The sequence below is a fragment of the Toxoplasma gondii genome, chromosome Ib, assembly GCF_000006565.2.
Source record: "Toxoplasma gondii ME49 chromosome Ib, whole genome shotgun sequence".
Classification (NCBI taxonomy): domain Eukaryota; phylum Apicomplexa; class Conoidasida; order Eucoccidiorida; family Sarcocystidae; genus Toxoplasma; species Toxoplasma gondii.
In genome coordinates this window covers 1,286,209-1,307,787 of record NC_031468.1, presented here as the reverse complement: position 1 = coordinate 1,307,787, position 21,579 = coordinate 1,286,209, and the positions used below count along the sequence as shown (strand labels likewise).

General features: G+C 51.9%; 2 protein-coding genes across 2 annotated transcripts; both read left to right on the top strand.

Annotated features, from left to right (window-relative positions):
- Positions 1-143: 143 nt before the first annotated feature.
- Positions 144-15,885, top strand: TGME49_209520 (WD domain, G-beta repeat-containing protein). Its single transcript, XM_018779468.1, has 11 exons — positions 144-3,917; positions 4,799-4,941; positions 5,719-5,798; positions 6,291-6,466; positions 7,108-7,228; positions 7,797-11,345; positions 11,793-11,903; positions 12,974-13,098; positions 13,224-13,361; positions 13,957-14,022; positions 14,680-15,885. The coding sequence occupies exons 1-11, from the start codon at positions 2,230-2,232 to the stop codon at positions 15,503-15,505; spliced, it is 7,023 nt and encodes a 2,340-aa protein (XP_018638437.1). The 5' UTR covers positions 144-2,229; the 3' UTR covers positions 15,506-15,885.
- Positions 15,886-17,836: 1,951 nt separating this feature from the next.
- TGME49_209515 (hypothetical protein) lies at positions 17,837-18,406 on the top strand (the record flags this gene model as incomplete). The annotated part of the gene is made up of 1 exon (XM_018779467.1): positions 17,837-18,406. One exon carries the CDS (start codon positions 17,837-17,839, stop codon positions 18,404-18,406), a length of 570 nt encoding a protein of 189 aa, XP_018638438.1.
- Between the last annotated feature and the right edge of the window lie 3,173 nt (positions 18,407-21,579).

Sequence of the window (21,579 nt, the reverse complement as noted above, 5' to 3'; positions counted from 1 at the left end):
AAAACAGAGGAACGGCATCAAGAAGGCGGCGATCTACTCCCCAAAATCACTGAAGGAACGCTTTAACGAACGACAGAGTCGTTGCATATGGCTCTGCATGCGACTTCTAGCCAACTTGGTTTCCTCGTCACAATAACCGTGACAGACAAGACACCTTTTGTACACCTATTTAGATAAGAATGATTGTATCGTATTCCGCAGTTGATAAGGGAACTTGAATCCCTTCGTTCGACGAACAAGTGGACGAGAGGGCGTCTTTTTCGTCAAGGAAAACGGGATTTCATCCGTCTCCTGCCTTCCACCACTCCTGCAAGTGTAGTCGATGCTAGTCGTTTGAGACAAGTCTCCGGAGATTCATTTCTGCACAATTCCAGCTGAGTCTTTTTCTCACACCATCGTTCGCTTCTTGACGACAAATCTTGTCAGCTTCCTCTTATTCTGCATCTTATTCGCGCATTTGCCTCTGAAGTAGGCTCGACACCCGCATCTACGGGGGTTTCCTTTCGCGAAAGCTGCGTCTGGTAAACGAGTGACCTTTGACAAATTCTCGAACGAACTCGAGTACGCAAAAAAAATGTCCTTGCCCCTTTTCCTTTCGCACGCCTTCGCTTGTGTGAGTCGGAAATGCGCTTCCACTCCTTCTCGCTTTCTTCCTTTTTCGGTGAATGGATGCTTTTCCCTGGGGAGTGTCGCGTCTCTCTCCGAAGAAGAGCTGCGCTGAGAGACTTTTTTTCTGCCTCGCTCAAATCTGACTGAAGTAGCTCTTCTCTCAGGCCTTCTCGGCAGCACTCTAATCTTTGATTTCCTTCATCTCCGACCGTTCTCCAGTATCTCGTCAGTGAGCTGACGCTGTGCGTCAGGCGTCTGTGGCTGTGTGGCTCGAGCGTCCTTCCTCACTCTTGTACTAGAGAAGCATTCCCGTTGAAGAATCGCCGTCTTCGCCTTTTTGTGCCTTCGGTGTCTCGGATGAGAAGGAGTAGCGTGCTTGCTCTCCATTCGGCAGACGACGCTTGATTTCGGTGTTCTGTCTGTTCGTTCCGGCGACAGGCAACGAACGCTTGAGGCAGGAGGTGTGTTCCACGAATCGGAACGTTGATAAAAAGACAGTGAACTTGTCCGTTTCCCACGATCCCACACGGGTCTCTTTGAGGCGCCGCCCTCTGTCACTTTTCTTCTCTTCTCCCCAAACTCTGAACGACCTCGTCAAACTCGTCATCGACTTCCTGTCTTTCTCTCCAGTTCGAGAGGAAGGCTTCGGCGGTGAACGCGTTGCCACTCGCGTCGAATCGTCTCGAGTTTTCTTCTCTTCCATGTCCGTCCCCAGGAGATACCCTTCGACGGTGGACCCCATCGGACAGCGGCTGTCGCTGTTGTGTCTCTTTCCTCGTTAAAGGCTCGTGCTGGCCACTCTCCCCTGGCGTTAATTTACGCTTGTCTCTGAGGTCACACGTTCGCCAGTTTTCCTTTGTCTTTCTTGCTTACGTCTTTCCTGGAGGCCTCAGTTTCTTCGTTCTTCCCTCCAACACGACAGCCGCAAATCGATCTTCTCTACTTTCGCGGTTTTTCTGACTTTCCGTTCTGTCCCCATCCGTTCCCCTGTGAAGACATGTCGACCGCGATTTCTCCAGGTCACATCGATGCCTCTGCGTTGTCTCCTCTAAATCGTTTATTCCCTCATGTCTCCTCGCGCCCCCATGAACAGCAGCACCCCGGATTGTGTCTCCAAAAGTCCGTAACAAAGAGAGAACGATCACTTCAAGAGAAGGGCGTGGAAGCCTGAAGGAATCTCCCTCTCTCTCTCTCTGGTCGCACGCCTGGTCTCCAGTACTCCTCGCTGTGCGTACACCTCAAGTGGGGTGTCGCTCCAGCTGGCAAGGGGTACGGGTGGAAATCGGACAGGATTGCTTTGGTCGGAGGGACAATCGCCGATAAGCGTTCTACACGGAAAGAGGAATATTTGCGAGAGAAAGGAACAAGAACAACCCCGCAGCACGTCCAGGCACAGAACTAAAATAAATCTTCTGGAGGCGAGAAGAATCCTAGTATATATGCGTATATGTATACTCATGTATACATGCATATATGCATGTATAGATGTAGAGTCCTGTCGGCAGACTGACATACACAGTGGCTGCGAGTCTGTATCAGTGGAGACGGTGAGGTATTGCAGAGCCGAGCTGTCATGAGATTCATGTCTCACGGTCTTTTGGTGCACTCTGGTTCGCAACGATGGTTCTTGATACGTCTCCGCTCTCTTCCTCACCGGAAGCTTCTCCGTGTTTCTCTCCCGTCCTTTGGGAGTTGCCGCCGTCCGATCCCTGCCGTTGGTTGCGCCCTCTTTCGCTTTCAGAGAGAGTGCATGCGATAGCGAGTTCCGTCTCTTCTCCCTCAAGTAGCTCCCGCCAAGAGCATGCCGTCCTTCCTTCCAGCCTCCTGCCTCTGTTTGTTTCGCAGTCTTCTGTCTCTTCTCGCCGAGAGAGGAACAAAGATCAGCGAACGTCGCAGAGCCGCAACTTCTCTTCTTCCAGTCTCTTTCCCTGCGGTCTCCCTGCCCTCTCTCCTTCCGCTTCGTCTTCCTTTCCTTCTGCGTCTTCGTTGTATTCGTCTTCCAGTCATTCGTCTGCCTCGTCTTCTCTCTCTTCCTCTTCCGTCTGTTCCTCTTTCCCTTGCGCGTTTTCAGCCTCTCCTGCGTCGCTGTCGCCGTCGGTGTCTCCATTGAGGGCCGCGGCGCCTGATGCGAGTGAGGGCATGTGGGCGTGGGCCTTTGAGAAGCTCAAGAGAGAAGAAGACTCCGCTAGCGTCAACGCCGACGAAGCTCGTCTGTTTGCTCGCGTCACAGACCCGACGGTGTTTCGTCCTTTCTCTCGAACCAATCTTCTTCTCACTCTGCAAAGCGCGAGACGAGGTGCCATTCTCCCGCCTCCGTCGCACCCTCTCCAGTTTTTGAACGAGTCGAGAGGAAGACCAAGAAACATCGACGGAGGGAAGGACGACCGCGAGACGCGCAGGGAGATAGCGATGCTGCGGAGGGACGCTGGGGACGCACAACGCAGCCCAACAAATCGGAGGCACACAGGCAGCGAGCTCAGCCTGAGAACTCAAGAAGGTCTGGCGGGCCAAAGCGGCAAGTGGCAGCAGCGGCGCAAACAAGAGGGTGGAAGAAGAGCTGATTTTCAGGACCCCAAAGAGGAGAGGAGAGACGGAGAAGTGGAGAATCAGCAAGCAGGATGGCAGGTGAAGATAGGCGAGTTGAGAGATCCGCAAGAGCAACTCTTGGAAGACGAACTCGGGCGAGGAGGGAGCGAAGGGGGTGCTTGCGTGGTGATGACGTCGATCAAGAAGGACGAGAGAACAGAGATGACAGTAGGAAACAGCATGCAAGACGACGACTCCGAATGTGAGAGTGGTGACGCAGAGTCAACAGCTAGGCAGCGGTCTCTCGTTCCCTGCCATGAACGAGTTTTGACAAACCCCCAGGGGAAACCGGTGGAGTCCCCAAATTTTCTCCCCTGCTTTCATGAACCTAATACAGATCCTGCGGGCGCCGCAGCCTCAGAAGGCAGTGCTTCTTTGCTTCATTCCGACAAAGTCGATCCGCCTGTCTTCCGGCGCTCTGCATCTGTACCACCTCTCTCTTCTTCTGCCGCATTCACCTCTCAGAGATACAACGTTTTCGTCCCTCCTGCTTTCGCCCCCCCTCCCCTCTTCTGCTCGTCGTCTCCGTACATGGAGGGCCTCGGCTCTCGCGGTGTACGTACAGGCCGAGCCGGTGGTGGCTGGGGGCGCCCACGGGGAGCCGTCGGGGGCCTTTATCAAGCAGGCGTCGATCGTTTTTTTCGACAGCAGATTCTCCATGACGATGCGTTTGGTCGCAGCTTTCGCGCGCGTGGCCACTACGGTTGTGTTAATGCCATCAGGTCAGTGAGGCGCAAGCAAAGGACGCAGTTTTTCATTTCTGGATCTTTTCACAAGAATGAGCAAAGAGCACCTTTGTACCATTTCCACGCTTTCATTCTCGCGTGATTTAGAGGTAGTCCTGATGTCTGTCCGCTCTCCACGTTTGGTTTCCATGGACAGATTTCTCATTGGTTTCGAAATTTAGAATCACGATAAAAATGCTCACTTATTGACACCTTTCAGGCTGTCCTGCGTTCGTTTCCTGCTTTCGAATGGGGGGCTTGTTTTGAAATAACTGCAAGGCAATGCATGCAGGGAGAACCATGTCGCTATCTGTAATTGAGTTTTTGTGCCCAAAACCAGCGCCACAGTGGTGGAAGTTGAGAGTCTGGAGTTTGGGTTCTCCCCGCCGTCACGGCATTCTTTCGTTTTGTCTGTGTCCCTCACGTATCCTCGGTTCGGGGCTTCTTCTCTGGTTGGTCAGCTTATCTTGTGTTCTCTGTAGACCTCAGATTGCCGCTTGCGTGCTTCTGTCTCTTTCTCACAACAGTTGGCCTACGGTTCATCCATCCCCATGTGTTTATTGGATAGCGGAATACACGTAGATAGACCTGGATAGAGAGCTGAATCGATAGAGACATAGAGACACACACAGGTAGACAACTAGACAGGTAGTCATATAGCCGAAGCCGTAGAGAGACCGATAGAGGGATAAATGCATAGACGGGTAGGTAGATAGATAATCAAGTACACGACTACCTGTGTGTATGCATGCAGATCGATCGATAGGTGAATGCACATGTAGACGCAGAGGCAGGCAGACAGAGAGGTAGGTAGGTAGAGTTCTGTGTGAGTACAAGAAGCAGTGATGACGGATCCGCGTGCTATTCTCTGCATGCAGCTTCTCGACGGATGGCACGATTTTGGGGAGCGGCGGCGACGACAAACGCGTTCTGCTGTGGCATGTGGGAGAACCGAGGAATCTTCCTTTCCAGGAGATTCAGACGAAACACCAAGAAAACATTTTTGGAGTCGTCTTCGACTGTGAGTGTTGCAAGAGGGGGCATGCGCTCGGGGTCTCTGATTTTTCGCGGCATGTTCAGAAACCTAGAAAGCCCTCTATACGCTTTTGTAGCAGGGAGTCAAACAGTATGTACCACCTCATTGGCAGTCCATGCATAAAGTGTATGCGCTGAGTGTGATCAAGGGGAGGACGGTTCCGCCGGTATATCCAGTCTAGTCCTTTCGTATGAACGTGCGGTACCGCGCGTGTTGCATGCGGCTCCGCAAGTGATTCCAGAGCGTCTTTCTGCATTTGGTTAGAGAAACAAATTGACTTTACCGCAGGCGTTCAGATCTAAACGTTTCCGGACGTCGTGGCTCTCTCTGTGTTTTACGTGACGTTTCTCTCACGGTATTTGCCTGTTCGATGTTCGCAGTTCCTCGTCATCACAAGTGTGCACGGGAGTTGTGTTTTCCTGTCTGTCGTTTTAGTCTTTGCTCTTCTCTTTTGTTTGCCTCTGCTGTCTTTCCTTCTGCTGTCGCCTTCATCCTCCTCGCTTCCTTCGGCGCTGCCTGTTCTTTTCCGCTTGTCTTTGACAACTCACGTTTCCACTCTTCATGAATGTGTGTTTCCTTTTCACGACCTCGAATCCGTCGATGTTGCATTGGCTGGGGGGTTGTGGCGCATTGTGGCTGCTGTCTGCGTTGCTGCTTTATATTCACCGGCAAACATGCCTCGCTTGCCGTATAGTTTTCCACGCTGTAGATGTTTTGCCGTTTCTCCTTTGACTGTTTTTTTCTCTTTTCCTCATTCGTCAGCCTCAGACCAATACGTCCTGACGTGCGGGAACGACGGTTTAGTCACGCGCGTTTCTATGGAGAATCCGAGCGACGTTGTGGTGAGTTTCGCTTCGCTTTGGTCAAGGCCCTTGAATTAAAGAATCCGTTTTGGGTCTCCACTCTTTGTCCATTTGTGAGTTGTTCTTCTCTCTCCTCTCTCCTCTCTCCTCCTGCTCGACCGTTGAAATAATCAAATTCACACTTTAATTCCTGTCTTTCAGAGAGCAGGAGCAGCAAGGAGAGGGACACAACGAGAGCGCGGGCCTCTCATTTCCACTTCATTGGGAACCATTGAAATGCGTTTTGGATGCTGCTTTCTGTTTCGTCAATTGTTCTCTCCATCGCCTGTTCTAGTGGTACATGCGTTTCCCTGTGGACTTCAAGGCACTCTACCGGACTTTTTTCGAAGCTCTCTCCTCTCTTCCATTAGTGACTGAATTCCGTTGTGGCGTTCCTTGTGACAAGGATTTGCGCACAGTTGTTCGATTCATCTCTGTCTTGTCTTCAGGTCGCCACTGTCTCAAATACTTCTCTTTGTTCTTGTTTCTCAGGTCCGCAATGACGTGGACGCTTTGCGCCGAGAAGCCTCTTTGCCTCGCGAGGTCCGCCTGAGGCTCCTTCGGACGATGGACGCAGGCGCTAGCTTCCAGGCTTCTTTCCTCTTCTCTCAACACCAACAAGCAATCGTCGCGATGGAGGCGGGCACTGTCGAGACGTTCGATTTCCGGTGAGACAGAGTCTGGTAGAAGTGAAAAACAGAACCAATGCGGGTGGAGACGGAGAGGGAAAACGAGATGAAATCAAATACAGAATACAAGCAGTGGCCGAGCGGGCGCTGCCCGAGGAAGAGAAGAGCAGACGCGTACACGTGAGTGAGTGAAAGACGCGCGGGACAACGGATGCATCTGCTTGCCGGAACGGCTAGAAAGCAGCTTGTTACGTGGGGAATGCTTTCGTCTACGACAGAAAAACCTCAGGGGCACCAGTTATTGCATTCCGCCACTGGTTTTGTATCTTTGATGCACTGGTGATGCGGAACTGAGATTACGAACCAAAGCGTGGTGCTTCCCGATTTCCCTCGCTGGAGAAGGTACATCACAGACAGGCGTACGCAAACTACAGTGAGAAACGGGGCGAAAGAACAACTGGTTTGAACTATGGCTGAAACGGATGTGGTGTCGTCATTACCACCCATCGCGTTGAATCGTTCGGCAGACGCGTTCCGCGTCTAAGGAGACTAGGCGAGTCGCCACTGATGGAGGCAAGAGCATCGTCAAAGGACGTGCGTCTGTCCACCGTTGACACATAACGCGATGGAGAGCTTTCGTTGCTCTTGTGCTGTCTGTCTCTGCGTCGGGGTCTTCGCAGAGAACGCGACAGGCTGGGACGCGTCGTCACTCGCGCCGGCGCCTCTGTTTTGAGCGTCTGTGTTCACCCTGTCCAGCAGTTCCTTTTCGCTTACTGCTGCTGCCAAAAAGCGGCGCTCGTGGTAAGGAGGTGAATAAACGTCCTTAGGCAGCCGAGCAGACCCGGTGGAAACGCACTCCGAAATCTCAACAGATGCAGGGGGGAGCCTGAACGTGCAGTGATCGGTTCACGCGTCGCTCGTTCTTTCCAGGAGAAAGAAGAACTCTTTGCTGAGACATGTATGGCGGGGACGAGTGGCTCTCTGGCCGCATGCTCCACTGTGGGAGAGGCCGCGAAGGCCGACGGCAAAATGCGGTTCAGCGCAGAGAGGCGATTCTCCACAAGAGCGATGAACTTGAGAGCTCCTTCCCAATAAACCGTTTTATCGTGGTTTCTCTGTTGGCTTTTTGAGAGCTGAGTACCAATTAGCCTGGCCGTCTCTACGGCGATTCCTATTGTAGCAGACGGGCGTGCTCTAGCGTCTCGAACAAACTGAGAAAAGGAGAGACTCTCAGGGGGGAACGGTCAACGAAGGTGCGAAAACATGAGTGATCGTGTTTGATTCACAGAAACATTGCACAGTTCGTTTATACATAGAAACCGATATTCCGACGTACACACTTCTGCTGGCGAGTGCTCGTTGTGCTCAGGACCTGCGCACAAATGAGGCGGTCTGTGTTTTGAAAGATGTTCTTCATTACGAACGCCACCCCTCAGTCCCAGGAGGTCTTCCCCCTTCTGTCTCTCGCCTCGGCGCTCGCGGCCGGCAATCGGCGGCACAAGACGGCCGCCTGCAGATCGCAAGCAGGACGGAACGAGGACATGAAAGACGATTTCTGTCTTCTTCGCCTTCAGCGTCGTCATCCGCAAACTCTTCGTCTTCTACATCATCATCCTCGAATTGGTCATCTTCGTCGTCAGGGACTTCGTCCTCCGAACGCGGGAGAAGACGAACACGGCGTTCTTCCCCGCCTGCACGTGGTCATCCACGTAGACGCAGGTCGAGGAATGTTGCTTCCCCTTCGTCTCCCCCCTCTTCGCCCTCGTTGTCTGCCTCATCTTTGTCTTCTTCCTCTCCAACCCCTTCGCCTTCCTCTTCTTCAGCGTCATCTTCCTCTGTTTCTTCTTCGTCTTCTTCATCCTCTCCCTCTCCACCTCGCTCTGTTCGTTCTTCGCATCGCACGCAGAAGTCTTCTGGATCTGATGCTGCCGGAGATGAGACGAAGAAGCAACAGGCAAATTCAGACGGGTGGTCAAGCGACGGCGAGATTCGGGCCGACAATTCATCCGCACAAACCCCACATGCAGTCCCCGTAAAGCCATCGTTTCTTCCTTCTGCCTCCGATAGAGGGACGCGAGGCGCCAGATGCAGGGGGGCCCTCAGCGAGGCTGTTCAAGAGATTTCTCATCTACCCTCCAGAGCAGCTGACAGCCGACGAAAAGAGGGAGAGTGCAGGTCCGTCAGACCAGAATTTGAAAGATCATCAGAGCAAGAACGGAGGGAATGTGACTCGGGTGCCTCGGTCTCCTTGGGAGGGGAGCAAGACCAGAGACACGATGACGCTTTTCAGAGCGCATTGCCTTTGCCGGCTGTAGCCTCGACTTCTGGCCCTTCGACGTCTTGCTTCGTTTCTCCAGTGCTTTTGTCGGAAAGCTACAAACCTGAAAGTGATGGGGGAAACGAGGGTTCCCCGCCCTCCCCGTGGTCGTCGTCTTCGTTTCTTTCTCAAGAAGAGGAAAACCAGAGAGAGAGAAGAGAACACTTGCAGTCGGTCACCCCGACGTTTATTTCCCCTTTGGAGGATGAGACCTACGTCGAATGCGAAGCTGACGCAGACTTCAGTGGAGATGACTTCGTTTGCACGACGAGGGGACTGTCCTCGAAGAAGACAATTCGATGTGAAAGAGATGAGAGTTCAGTTGAGTCTGTAGCAGAAGAGGCACCAGAACAAACGCAAACTACACTCGAGGGAGAAGCGGTTGCTGTCGCATCTGTAGAAGAAGAAGCTCAAGGATTCTCACCATCTCAAGAGGGCCGCAGAACGGCGCTGCGTCCGGCGTTGACGAGGTTCGAATATAAGCGGAAGCACTCGAGATGTGAGGGAGAGGCCGGTGTCGAGAGGGCAGAGGTTCCGGAAGGAAACGTGGAGACAAGGAAAAGAAGGAAGAAGAAGGCAGAGATCTCTCCTGTCGTCGACTGCGGCCAAGAGGAGGAGGACCGTTCGAGATCTGCCTCTCTAGGGATGCATTCAAAGAACAATGTGAGTGGCGAACCGGAGGATGTCGCAGAGGTGAAAGGCATCGGAAGAGCCGGCGACAGGATGCCCTTTGTTGGGACAGACATGGAAGATGAGGAGACAATTGAACAGGCGGCGGCTTCTGCGAGAAGGTCAAGGCTCGCGGCAAGGAAGGGGCGAAGGCCGCTCATGGAAGTGACGACGAAAAACGAGGAGAGGCCTGAGTGCACCAGCACCAGAGGCCTGGCTGATGGTCCAGCTTGCGGTGGAGACCAAGCACAGGGGGAGATGCCGACCGACCTTTCAAACGAAAAATCCGAAGAAAACCAAGACGCAGAGAAGGCAAGTGACCACTGCGGAGATCGCGAGGCAGGAGGGGTTGAAGCAGCGCTTCTCCCAGAAGTCGGGCGACCAGAGAGTTGCGCATCTTTTCGTTCCAGGGAGTCGAATAAGGGGGCTCAAGAAGTCGCCACAAAGCCGTTTGTTGCCGTGGTGCTTCCACAGTCTTCGACAAAGACTGAGGATGGCGAAAGGGCACTTTCAAATAAACTGGAAGTCACGGCGAGCGGCCCTGTGAGCGAAGAAGGTGCGAGAAGCAAAGGGTACGTTTCGGACCCTGATGAGCTCGCAGGGGCTGTGCCCATCTTTGATGTCGGATCCGAAAACGGCACCCGAGAGAGAGCTGCCGCGACTTGGCGGAGAAGACCAGCAAGTTTTCCAAACGGAGGGGAGACTCAAGGCGAAACGGAATCTCACGGGGACACCCGTCACAGTGCTGGCGGCAGCGGGAGTGAATCGCGAAGAACGCGTTCTCGTCGGCGGAGAGAAGCCGCAGGCGAGATGACTGAAGAAGAGAGAAGTTCCGAGTTCAAAAACGAACGTCCAAAAGTGCCGAGAGAGGAGAGACGAAGCAGGGGGCAAGGCGCCGACTTCGGTTCCAGTGAAGTTGAGAAAGGCGAGCCTAAAACAAGCCGTGAAGTGAGGTGCCGCCAAGAGAGACAGCGGGTGGACGATTGCGAAGGGATACCTCCTAAACAAAGCGCCCCCCGCCTCCCTGCTACAAGTCGACACAGAGAAGACAGAACAAAATTTTCATCAGTCTCGGAAGCAAAACGCCAATTCCATGATATGGGCGAATCTGTGGCACCAGGCAGTCGCCAGATTCCTCCTTCAGAGAATCAAAATTTAAGCGAAAACGAAACTTCGTCTCGCAGTCTCCTCTCGGCTGCCTCTTCGCAGGTCGCGTCCCGACGGCGTTCCGCTTCGTCCTCCAGCTCTCCTCGGCGATCCGAGTGCAGTGGTTTCCTGTCGACACCAAACACTCGTCGGTCTCCCCATTCTTGCTTGAGTCGTTCTCCAGAGTCGGAGGCCTTGGTCTCTTCGTCAGAGCGGCACGATAGGGTCGGGGCGGGACAACAAACGGATGTAGGCGACGCGCGCGGAGACCCACGGGACCTCTGTGAAGAAAGAAAAACACTCGATATCCACGGGAGAAGAACGCACCGTGTCGAGGAAGGCGAATGTGAGGACAGCAGCGACGCAGACACGCAATGCCAAGGGTCCTCACGTGCGTCAAGTCAACGGAGTATAGACCAGTTGGCGGCGGTTTCCAGTGGACGTGAGACCGGGCAAGGCGAGGCAGCAGAAAGTGATGCTGCTTCACCTCAGGCTTCTTCAGAGGCGCTGTCGGATCTCGACCAAAGCGAAGTTCATCGACGACGCATGCGCTTGAGACGGCGCCTCCTTCGGCTGCTTCAGAGACGTGCAAGAGAGACAGAGGCTCTCGGCGACTCTTTCGCAGGTGGCAGGAGACGCCAGATGCGGGGGGAAGGCCTCAAAGCGAAACGGGCCGATGCTAGGCTCCTCAGAGGCTCTCATCGCGTCCACTTTTCTTGGTCAGGAAAATTGATGCTGCTCATTCTTACTCGAAAACCCCCGCTGGTCTACGCGACTGGAGGGCAGGTAAGAGCCTCTGGGTTGCACAGACACAAACGTCTCCTTTTCAAAGCATGTGGAGGTCAGTCGTGACTGAGCCGGAAGACATGGAAAGTCGTTTATATCGTGTCCACTGTCGCGATGCCTCCCATGTTTTTTCCGGGACTCGTGCAAATGGGTGTCGCACGCACAGGGAATTGTATGGATGAATGCGTGGTGAACCGTCTTGATCTCTCGCCGCATGCTCTAGTATTCTAGTATCTGTGTGTGTGTGTGCTTGAATGATGGAAATGTTGGCGAGTGCGGTTCCCAAAGACTTGTTCAAATTGCCACACTTCATTGAAAGTACACTTCCAGTACGCGGACAAAGACCCTTCTTGTAACTGGTGGTGGTGGATGGCGCCTATCCTTGCCGCTGCGTTGTTTGATGATGACCCTGCTTGCCTGTTTCGTCCTTTCTGTCCCTGAATGTAGTTCCCTCTCTTCGAACTGAGGAGCGACGGATGGTGGAACCTGGTGACTCTAAAGTCCGGCTGTTTCCTCTTCGATGATCGCCACATCGCAATTGGATCTGAAGACAAACGTGTAAGGAAAGAGACGTTTATCATTCAACGAAATGAACAGCCATCGGAGTCAAACGCGCCAGCGAAATACTGTTCTGTCAAGCGGGCTGGTCACCGACTGGAGGAGCGCCTGCCACTTCTGTTCATCATGAGCCCTTCGGGTGGCTAGGTCTGTGTCCGTTGCAAATCCAATCTTAGTGTGTCTGTATCGGGAGGACGCTGTCGGGGCAGCAGAGCACAGTTTCTTTCGATATATGTGGCTAAATGCGGAATTCACAATGAAAACGGTACAAAGAAAAAAGTGCCGATTTTTCAGTTCTAAGATGGATTACGTCTGTTAGAATCGATGCATACTTTTCACTCTACTTCAAAAACTATTGTTTCTCGGTGGGTAAAACTGGAAATTGAGTGTCAAGTTTTTTACCTTTATGTAGAAGGCAGCCTCAATAGTTAGATCGATTTTCGCAAACATAATCATGATGCTTGTGGTCTTTTTACACTTTTACAGTGGAAACGTAAAAATGTGAAACGATCTTCTTCCTCATATTCCTATGCTTGCGGTGTTGTTCCTGCTTCCGTCTTCTTGATCTTCTGGCGCCTCCTTCGCCCCCTGTGTCAATCACACACCTGCGTAACGAATGTTCCTGTGTGTAGTCCAGCCTAGGTAGGTCTGCTGGTGCCCCTAGATACAGTCTCCAGGGAACACTGGGTTGATCAAACAGTTTGAGGCAATCGCGTGGCCAACAGTTTTGGCACGGAGGCACTCAGCTGAAGAAAAATTCTGCGAAGAAGGGCAGCTAGTTACCCGCTGTTTCGTCCAGACCTCGAAGGTGTTTTGGCTGTTCGCTGGCACTCTTCGATCCTGTCTCTTTGTCGTTCAGTCGCCTCCCGCCCACACGTCGTTTTGCACAGTATGAGGTATTTTAGCTACGTAGGCGCTCGCAGAACACGTTATCTGAGGGCTTACAGAACCACAGAGTGCTTGGCGGGGATCTAAACGCAGTGTTGCTTGCTGCTGGAAGCTGACGTCTTTGGTTTTTGTACGACCGTGCTGCGGTTCCTTTCTCGTGTCTTCCATGCCTGCGTCATCAGGTTCATGTCTGGCGCCTGCCGGACGTTATTGATTTCGAGGCGCATGCAGTTCACCGTCGCACTACGATTCTCTACAGCGCCTACACCCTCTCCGGGCATCTCTCCATCGTCAATTGCTGTGCTAGGTAAGGGAACTCAGCACACTTGTGAATTTCATTCTTCAGACCCAGTGGAACTCGAGCGGAGCGTTTTGTATCGGGGACTTTATACGATCACCATAAAGGGCCTCTGTTGTTGTGGCTGCTGTCAGCACTCCGCCTATCGGGATAGGACGAGCTTCTCCTGTCCTGGCCACGTGCGGCATAGAACGGATGATTCGCCTTTGGACACTTGGAAAACAGTCGGACGGCATCTCTGATGACTGTCTGTTCTACCCGCCTGACGACAAGTAGGCTCGATGGCGACGCTGACAACGCACATACTCCAGGTGCCTTGAGTTTCGTTTCTTACGTGAGAGAACACAAGTGCAGTCACATACAGAAGTGCAGGGATCCCGAGTGAATCAATCGTGCAATGAATGTGGATATCCGACTCTTCTCCTGTGAGACAGAGCTATAAAACAGTTCTGGGGAGCGAGTGTGGAAGTATTTTCGAGACTTCGGCCAGCATTTTCAGCCCTCTGGTGCTCTAGCTCAAATCAGCATCATGAGCGAACCAGACGCACTTGAGTTTACACAGCACATGCGTGTATAGTGCTCTGTAGACGCATACGCATGCGCGTGTTTGTGTAGGGCCGCGCCGATGTGCGTGTGCGGTTCAGCCAGTCACGGGTTCTCTAAAGTAGTGCGTCATGCAAAAGCCATACGATGAGACGCTCCGTACGTCCGGGTATTTGCTGCTTTCCGTTCTTCTCAACGACGGATTGCCTTTTGTTTCTTGTCGCTTTGAGTTTGCTCGGTGTAGTGGCAGTTGTTTGGTTCAGCTGCGTGTTCACTAAGACAAGCCATGGGTCTCCCTTTGCCGTATCGCGTTTGTTTCCGTAGGTATGTCACTCCAGAAAGCCTGGAGAACATGGATGTCATCAGCCACTTCAACCGTCTCGCAGTGCTGTAAGTGCCTTTTTCGTGCCAGGCAGAAACGACGCAAAGACTAGAGGACACAGAGAGGCTGGTTGTATCATGGCGGTTGTTTGTGGGTGCGTCCCTCTGACGCGTTCCTGCTTTAGGTGGTGTGTTTCTCACTTGCGTCTTCTCGTGTATTCCATTCAGTCGTTCTTGGCACGGTACAGGGACGCGGAACTCTGTCCGTTTTTCGAAACTGCGTGCGCAAAGGAAACGATGGGAGTTGGAATAAACGTTTTTTGGTTCCGCATCAGTTTCCCTCCGCATATGAGTTGTCGTTGTGCCTGACTGTGAAACGCACGAATACACGTGTCCTCTTTTTTGTGTGTTGATGCCTCATTCTACGTTGTTCGGCTTTCGTGCGTGACCTCCAGGAGGCCATCTGGAGGGACATTGTGGTTCCCACCGGATATCTGAGAAACCAGCACTTGTACACAAGCTGTACCGGTATCGTGAAATTCAATTTTCTCTCGTTCTCAAAATACCAGTGGTCGCAGTAATTCATACAATACGCCTGCAGTAGGAACGATCTCAAATAACCGTAATGCTGTCGTTTATTGAAATCCAATATCGGTCCTCTGCCGCGTACCTTGGCGAGATGTTTGGAACAGGATATCTTCGTCGGACTCTTGTCTTTTATTTCAGCCACCGACGACGCTTCGGTTTGGGAATGGACACCGATGATAGTGACGAAGACGAAGAGAATGTGAGCGAACCGTCACCTTTACTGGGAGACAGTGGAGACGATGACGGAGAGGGTCAAGAAGACGGTGAAGACGATGACGCAGGACAGGGGAGCTGGCACTTGTCTCTCCGAAGTTCACGGAGGGGAGCGGATGAGCAGAGTGGAGGCGACGACGGCGAGAGTGTCACACCAGCGGAAAGTGACCACGATGTGGGGGTCTCCGGGGCTCAACCGAGCGACTCAGACACACCACAGCCGTCTAGACACGCAGATTCCTCTCCGGCGCGACAGAGCCGCACGCGTAGACTCGCAGCGGACACAGACGCACAAGGTGAAGAAGTCGACACTGCAAGCGGACATGCGAATGAAGAAGTGTACAGTTCTGATGACCACAGGGGACGCCATAGGGGAGGCAGCAGCCACACAGACTCACCTGCAGATAGTGATGAGCACAGACGTACACGTGTCGAACGAACGGAAGCAAGACGACGTAGACACGAGTTAGATGCTTGCGACGTCTATAGGGGGTCAGCGGGAGAGTCCTTTGGTGCCGATGAAACCACCAGGGGGATTCTTGGCCAACGACAGGGCGTTTCGGAACGATGGCGAAGAGCTGCAGGCAGCGAGGGAAGCCGTGCCACGCCCGAACACGGAGGCAGAAGCAGAAGAATGAGACGCCGACGATCGCATGGTGCGAGAAACAACGAAGAACAGAGCAGTGACAGCGAGCCTGTGGGTATTTGTATCCGTTATACTGTGCCACGAAGCAACGATTTCTTAGTGTAACAATTCGGCAGCCTGACTTCTGCTCATCCGTTTCGTTACCCGTAGCCTTTTCAGCTTTTTCGTCTATGTCATTCTCAAGGTCCATGTTGCTGGGCATCTTTTTGCATGGGCGCAAATTCACCCTACCACTCTAAAGGTAGCGGAGCCGTGTCTCTTCCTGAGTACAAGCCGTTCCAACACAACCTGAGGGGCATTTTTATTCTGTGTGTTCCGAGGCACACAGGAGATGTGAAATAGATTTTGCAGATTTTTGATTGTGGGCAAATAGAGGGCTGAGAATGGCCACCAAAGTGACCAACTATACTTCTGTCAACTGCCGCCGTACATCTGCGTACTGCACCGAATTGCAAGTGTAATATAACGAGATCCAGCATTCCGGCTTCCGTTCGATAAACGAAGGTGTAGATCTGAAAGCGAGCATAGCCGAATACGCCTGAGGAGCGGAACATTTTACTCCGAGCACTGCGGTGTCGTCATCGCTCAGCGAGTGGTAATTAATCGTTGCAGAAGGAAACTCTGTAGAACATTTTACTCCGAGCACTGCGGTGTCGTCATCGCTCAGCGAGTGGTAATTAATCGTTGCAGAAGGAAACTCTGTAGACACATCGTATGCTGACCGATAATATGTTCTGACGTTTCCGCACGACTGTGCGTAAGTAGTCTGCCGATCCGGTAAGCCAACAGGAGCTAAACATTCTCCTGCATGGTCTGCAGGGCAGGCCAGGAACAAGAAACTGTGAACGCAGCACACTTCGCAAGATGGGATAGGGTGGAGTACAACCGCGAAAAGAAAACGAACTACGGAACTACTCTTATTCGACATCTTGCATTCGGATAATGGATACATTATTTGCTTTAGTGGTGCTGCTGAAGAACCGCTGCGGCAGATATGTATTTCTTTTATCATTTCTGCGCTGCGGATGCAGCTGTGTCAAGACCAATATCGCTGTCGCTTCAGAGTTTACGTTTGTTGGTCTGCGAGGTCATTGGACTTGTCTGTGCTGCTGCGACATTCTTATCTGGGATATGTGACACTGGTATCCGCTTAAGGCAGCCTGGACCGCAGGTGGTCGGCATCTGTTTCAACTCTCTAATCGATTAACTCGTCGTCAAGTTGTAGTGTCACTGTATGTGCCGTACAAGCGATAATCACCATTGCAGGTTTTGAACAAGGGAGCTTTGGTTGGCAGAAGCAGTTGACCCGATACCTTCAGCGCACATGCGATGGAGACGCCTCACGATACCTACGGCGGCATTCGACTCCGAGGCAGTCGAAAAGGAGATCAAAAAGTCTTGACGGCTGGGGCCGAAAAAAAAAAAGCCTACGAGTTGTAGGGACGGACGTCCTGTCCCTGATTCTTTGTGGAGTATCAATTTCGTTTGCTTCCCACGAAAGTGGCCTCGTTTGCCGCGTTGTTGAATTTCACGTTTCTCCTATTCTAGTCAAGCAGTCCTTTTCTGCAAACTACAGTGTCTCTCCCGCCCTGGTCCCGTTCGTTGCAGTGCACCTTGCAACCTCCAGCATCGTCGAGTTCGTGTGCATTATAGTTTTTGAGGGCATTTCGGTGCACCATCACCTTTTAAGACTCATCCTTACGTGGGATTTGTAACTAGTGAATGATTTAGTCGATCTCATGTCACTCGTCAGAGATCAGACCAGCCAAACTTTGCGGAGACGATCAGGCGGACTGGCAGGTCCGTGCTGTCTCCGAGAGAGCTCGGGTTAGAACAATTCACGTAGGTCAAAGCCGCATGGAATATGAATGTGTTGCATGCTATTTTCTCCTCTGTCGATTGCTCGTACTCTAACAAGGCGAGCTATTTCTGGGAAACTCACCGGACGCACGAGAGGCCGGGGGCCACAGTCCTCTTCTGTCTGAGGACTGACACGAAGCCAACAAAGTACTAATGAAATCTACGACGTACGTGGTGAGTGATATTATATTTATCGGTATCCTAATCGCGTGTGCGCTGGGCATCATCTCTCCTTGATATAGACATGCCAGTGTCGCACGTGGCAGTATGTCTGTACGTCGTGGCGTATCATGAGGGTTTCTATGACTTCCACAGTGTATAACGTGGATACGACCGTTGTACCAAAAAGCAATGCACGCGACGACACCGTACTAACAACTCCTGTGAGCGTTCAAAAGCAAGTGTGGTCGACGCGTTGTTTCTGTGGAAGTACATCCGCAGGCGGTTGCTGCCTTCTCGTTGCATGCTTCGTAGTTTGGCGCCATGTCTTCGGTGGCTTCCGCACGACCTCCCACGTTGGCCTCGTCCCCTGGTATACCAGGTGCTGACCGGTCGCTTGCCTGCGAGCGCCTATCTATGGGTTCAAGTTCGCCATTAGCACCGCGTGGAACTTGTGGGAATTCAGGGTCTCCGTCATCCCCTTCTCCGTCTCCGACTGCGTACAACACCGCAGAAAGTATCACAAAGAAGAAACTGTGGGAGTTACGACTCTTGTGTCGTCTCATTGGGATGCATAGTAGACCGAACATCGAAAAAGGCCAACGATTCAACGTATACCTCCCAATCAAAGAAGATGTAGAGACAAGTGCTCTTACAGGCTTCAAAAGTCACCCTTCTGGCAAGCCGGTGCGCTTGGAAGGGAGCACTGGAGGACTCAGCAGTATCGTCAACGTCAAAGCTCTGGGCACCGTCGACATCGGTGCAAATACCAAATGCCTGTTCTTCTTGAATGATGAGGAAGACCACCTCTTCATTTGTTTCAACTGGTTCGACCCCAAAAATCTGGTCGACATTTTTTCACTTACTTGCCGGATTGCTAGTAGCTTCAAATTGCAACAGGAAAACTCCACCGCTGGCGCTGACAGCCAAGAACACGAGAACACAATGTTGGCGAAGGTGAGACGGTTGCCTCCACTCCTGGCATGATTGACTGGGTGTTCAATTCAATCTCATGATAGGGGCGTCTGCGACGGCATCGCTGGATCGTAGGCTGGTCGCAATCCTCACGATATATATAAGGCACTGACTTTTGTTCTCGACACAGGGCTGCCATGCCTTTTCGAATGAGCAAATGCTCCCATCTATTACGAAGTGAAGCGAGAAAGTTGCCGACCGACTTTCGATCATGAAGAGCACAAATAAAGCATTAGAAGTCGAGACTCACGGGTAGAGACACATAGCTCAGCCCTCGAGAATGGCATGTTGTGACGCGTTGCCTTGCCTCGATACCATTTTGAAAAGCACATACCAGTAAATGTGATGTCATTTTGCGCAGATACCATTTCTCGAGACGACTCGCAACTCTGCATTGGCATTCTGGTATAACGAGACATTTCAACGTCTGCTGCAGGAAGCAGGCGTGTGGCTGAGAGCAGCCGCCCCGGGGGTCAATTGGCCCCCAACTCAAGAGGCGTCACAGGCTGGTTCATTTGACACGAACTGTCGTATCAGCAACATGCAGAAAATCACGTGCTGCGGTTTCAGTATCGGGGGTCCAACGGCATTTTACATGGCCGCGTTGCTCGCTATACATGTTCACCCCGAGTCCACCCTAGCAATTTTGGGATCGCGGGTAAGTTGCAGCTGCGTGTCAGGCCACGTTTGAAGAACACGAACGCAGGCATTTGCAGTTATTGCTAGACTTGTCATCGGTATTTTTCCCGGCCACTTGGAGTGCTACAAAACACCAGCCAAGCTGTCGACTGTCGAACGTCTTTACCCACTGTACAGTGCAGCATCTACTGCTGATAAGTATACGTATTTTGCAAACACGCTCAATCCGGGACACTAGCATCAGTAACTTTATCGCTTTGACTGTTTTCGTAAAGCCATAACCATGTGTTGTTACCCTTGTCGATGCTACTACCTTAAGCGACTGGCTGTCTTTTGCAAACAAGAGGTAACAAGTAGCTGGAGTTTTTCCGACAAGCCGCACTTGTTTCGAAAAATGATCCGCGGAAGCGTGTCACCCTCTGTACATATTCATACCAGTGGCATCGTGTGAGTGAGTCTCCGATCCTTGGTTTTACAATGGTTTGGTAGGATTCTCTAATCTGGCGATAGATGCTACCAGAAAACACCACCAAGGCAACATTCGTGCACTGACATGACCGGAATCGAATGTGTATCTTGTCAGAATGTCCGAGCGGTAGCATTTGGCTCCCCGAGGTTTTGCGGCAAGGAGTTCATCGAATGGTGTGGGCAGCATTTGGCATCAAATAGTTGTAGCGTTATCCTCTACAGCCCTGCCGAACAATCTGGAAGCCCTAGTCGGCTTTCAGGTGAGTCTGATCAACATGAATGGAAGGCAGAATCTCAGATGATCCTGGACCCGGTGTGCGTGCAAGGGTGCGGTATTGACGGATTTACAATGCAACCTCGTCCTTATCTCCTTAAAGTGGGGGGCGGGCTGATGCAAATGACCAGTGAACATGAACATGAGGCCATTGCAGCTGCGGCGGAGGTGGGAGTAAGCTCTTCTAATGTTGTGTGGAACATGGCAACGAGGCTGTCTCCGTTTACTAAAAAGTATGATGAGAGGTATGCGATGCTGCATAGTGTGCTGCATTACTATGAAGCCTTGGCAGATACTCGAGTATAGTCTACGGGGCCCAGGGTGTTGTGTGTCATTCCGATGGACTCACTCTGTTTTCCGCATGCCAAATAACTGTGACATTTGCGCATCTTATCTGACGGAGGATTACAACTGTTCATAATCCTGGTTAAGTCTCTTTTCTACTGGTGACAACGGAGCCAGAGGTCGAGCTACTGAAACAGAACTCAAATATCTGAGACATCCAACAACTTTGGTCTCCTCTGCCGTGCAAATGGACCATCGATCACGAGAAAAAGCAGTTGGGGGTTCGGACATCTGAATATGTTTTGAAGAAACTGCCACTCTTGCCTCTTTATGGGGCTGGGACAAGCGTTTCAAAAATGTTCCACAGCTCCTCGATAATGAATACGGAATCAGGCACGCCGGGAGTATCTTCAAACGGTGGGATCGAAATTTATTAGTGTGTTCAATGCTTCCACCAGTAACGTCGACACGCCTCTAACGACTCATCTGCAACTACATGCGTCGCGTTTGGTGCGTCTAGATACACGACAGTTGCAGTGTCATGCTCCGCCGTGAAGGGAATACAATCAGTTGAGGAATCAAGGATACGGTTCCACGTTCCGATGAAACCGTTCCGTAGTTCGCAGAGAGGTGCCTGGCTCCGAAAGAATTTTCAACGGCCTCAAGAAGACTTGATGTTTCTATCTGTTCCAAGGGCACCCATAGGCTTAAAAGAGTGCACATCATGTCGATCTGAGGCACAACAGTTCACTTACGCTTGATTGAATGTTAATGGATGAGCGTGACGGGTCTGTGGAGTCAGTCGTTTAGCCTTAATTGCATGACAGCTAATGCCCAAAATCGACCACGGCTCAAAGACAGGAATGCGAGTTGTTTACTAGCTTCAGAAGTGAGGCCGGGCAAAACATTGCCTAAAGCAGCACACAATCTCGAGAATGCACGAGGATCTTCCGCCACTCTAGGCATTCATCACCGAGTTACAACTCAGACACCTGACACCGTGGGCCCACAGTTAAAAAGAGATAGTGAAAAAACCGTTCCCTGGTACTGAAGACAGACACACCTCGTACAGGGAGGTCGTCGAAGTGGCAGGACGAGCTGTGAAGTGCATCATATCTACTGGCAAGGACTCTACCGGACGGGGGGCTGCTTCCATGGCTGCTGGAGCCGCATTGTCTCGTGATAGGCTCAGTCAGCATCTACAGCATTGACATGCACCACAATACATTCATGGCGTTGTGTGTAGTCGCAAAGCTGTGCTTTCTGTATTTCGCCTGTATTCATCAGCGTTAACGTTGAAAAACTAACGGAGCAGGAATCTGGAAAACAGCTTTGTGATCCGTACTCAGCACTGACTGAGGCTCGCTGTCACCTCAGATGTGCATTCGGTTTCGAAGGCCCCCCTGCCCACGTGTGTGTTGTTGTTGGTAGAACTTGACACGTGCCGTTGGGAAAAAAGACAAGCGCTCATAGGCGATGCGTTGTACATGCAGTGCATTCCTCCATAATGTAGGGGACG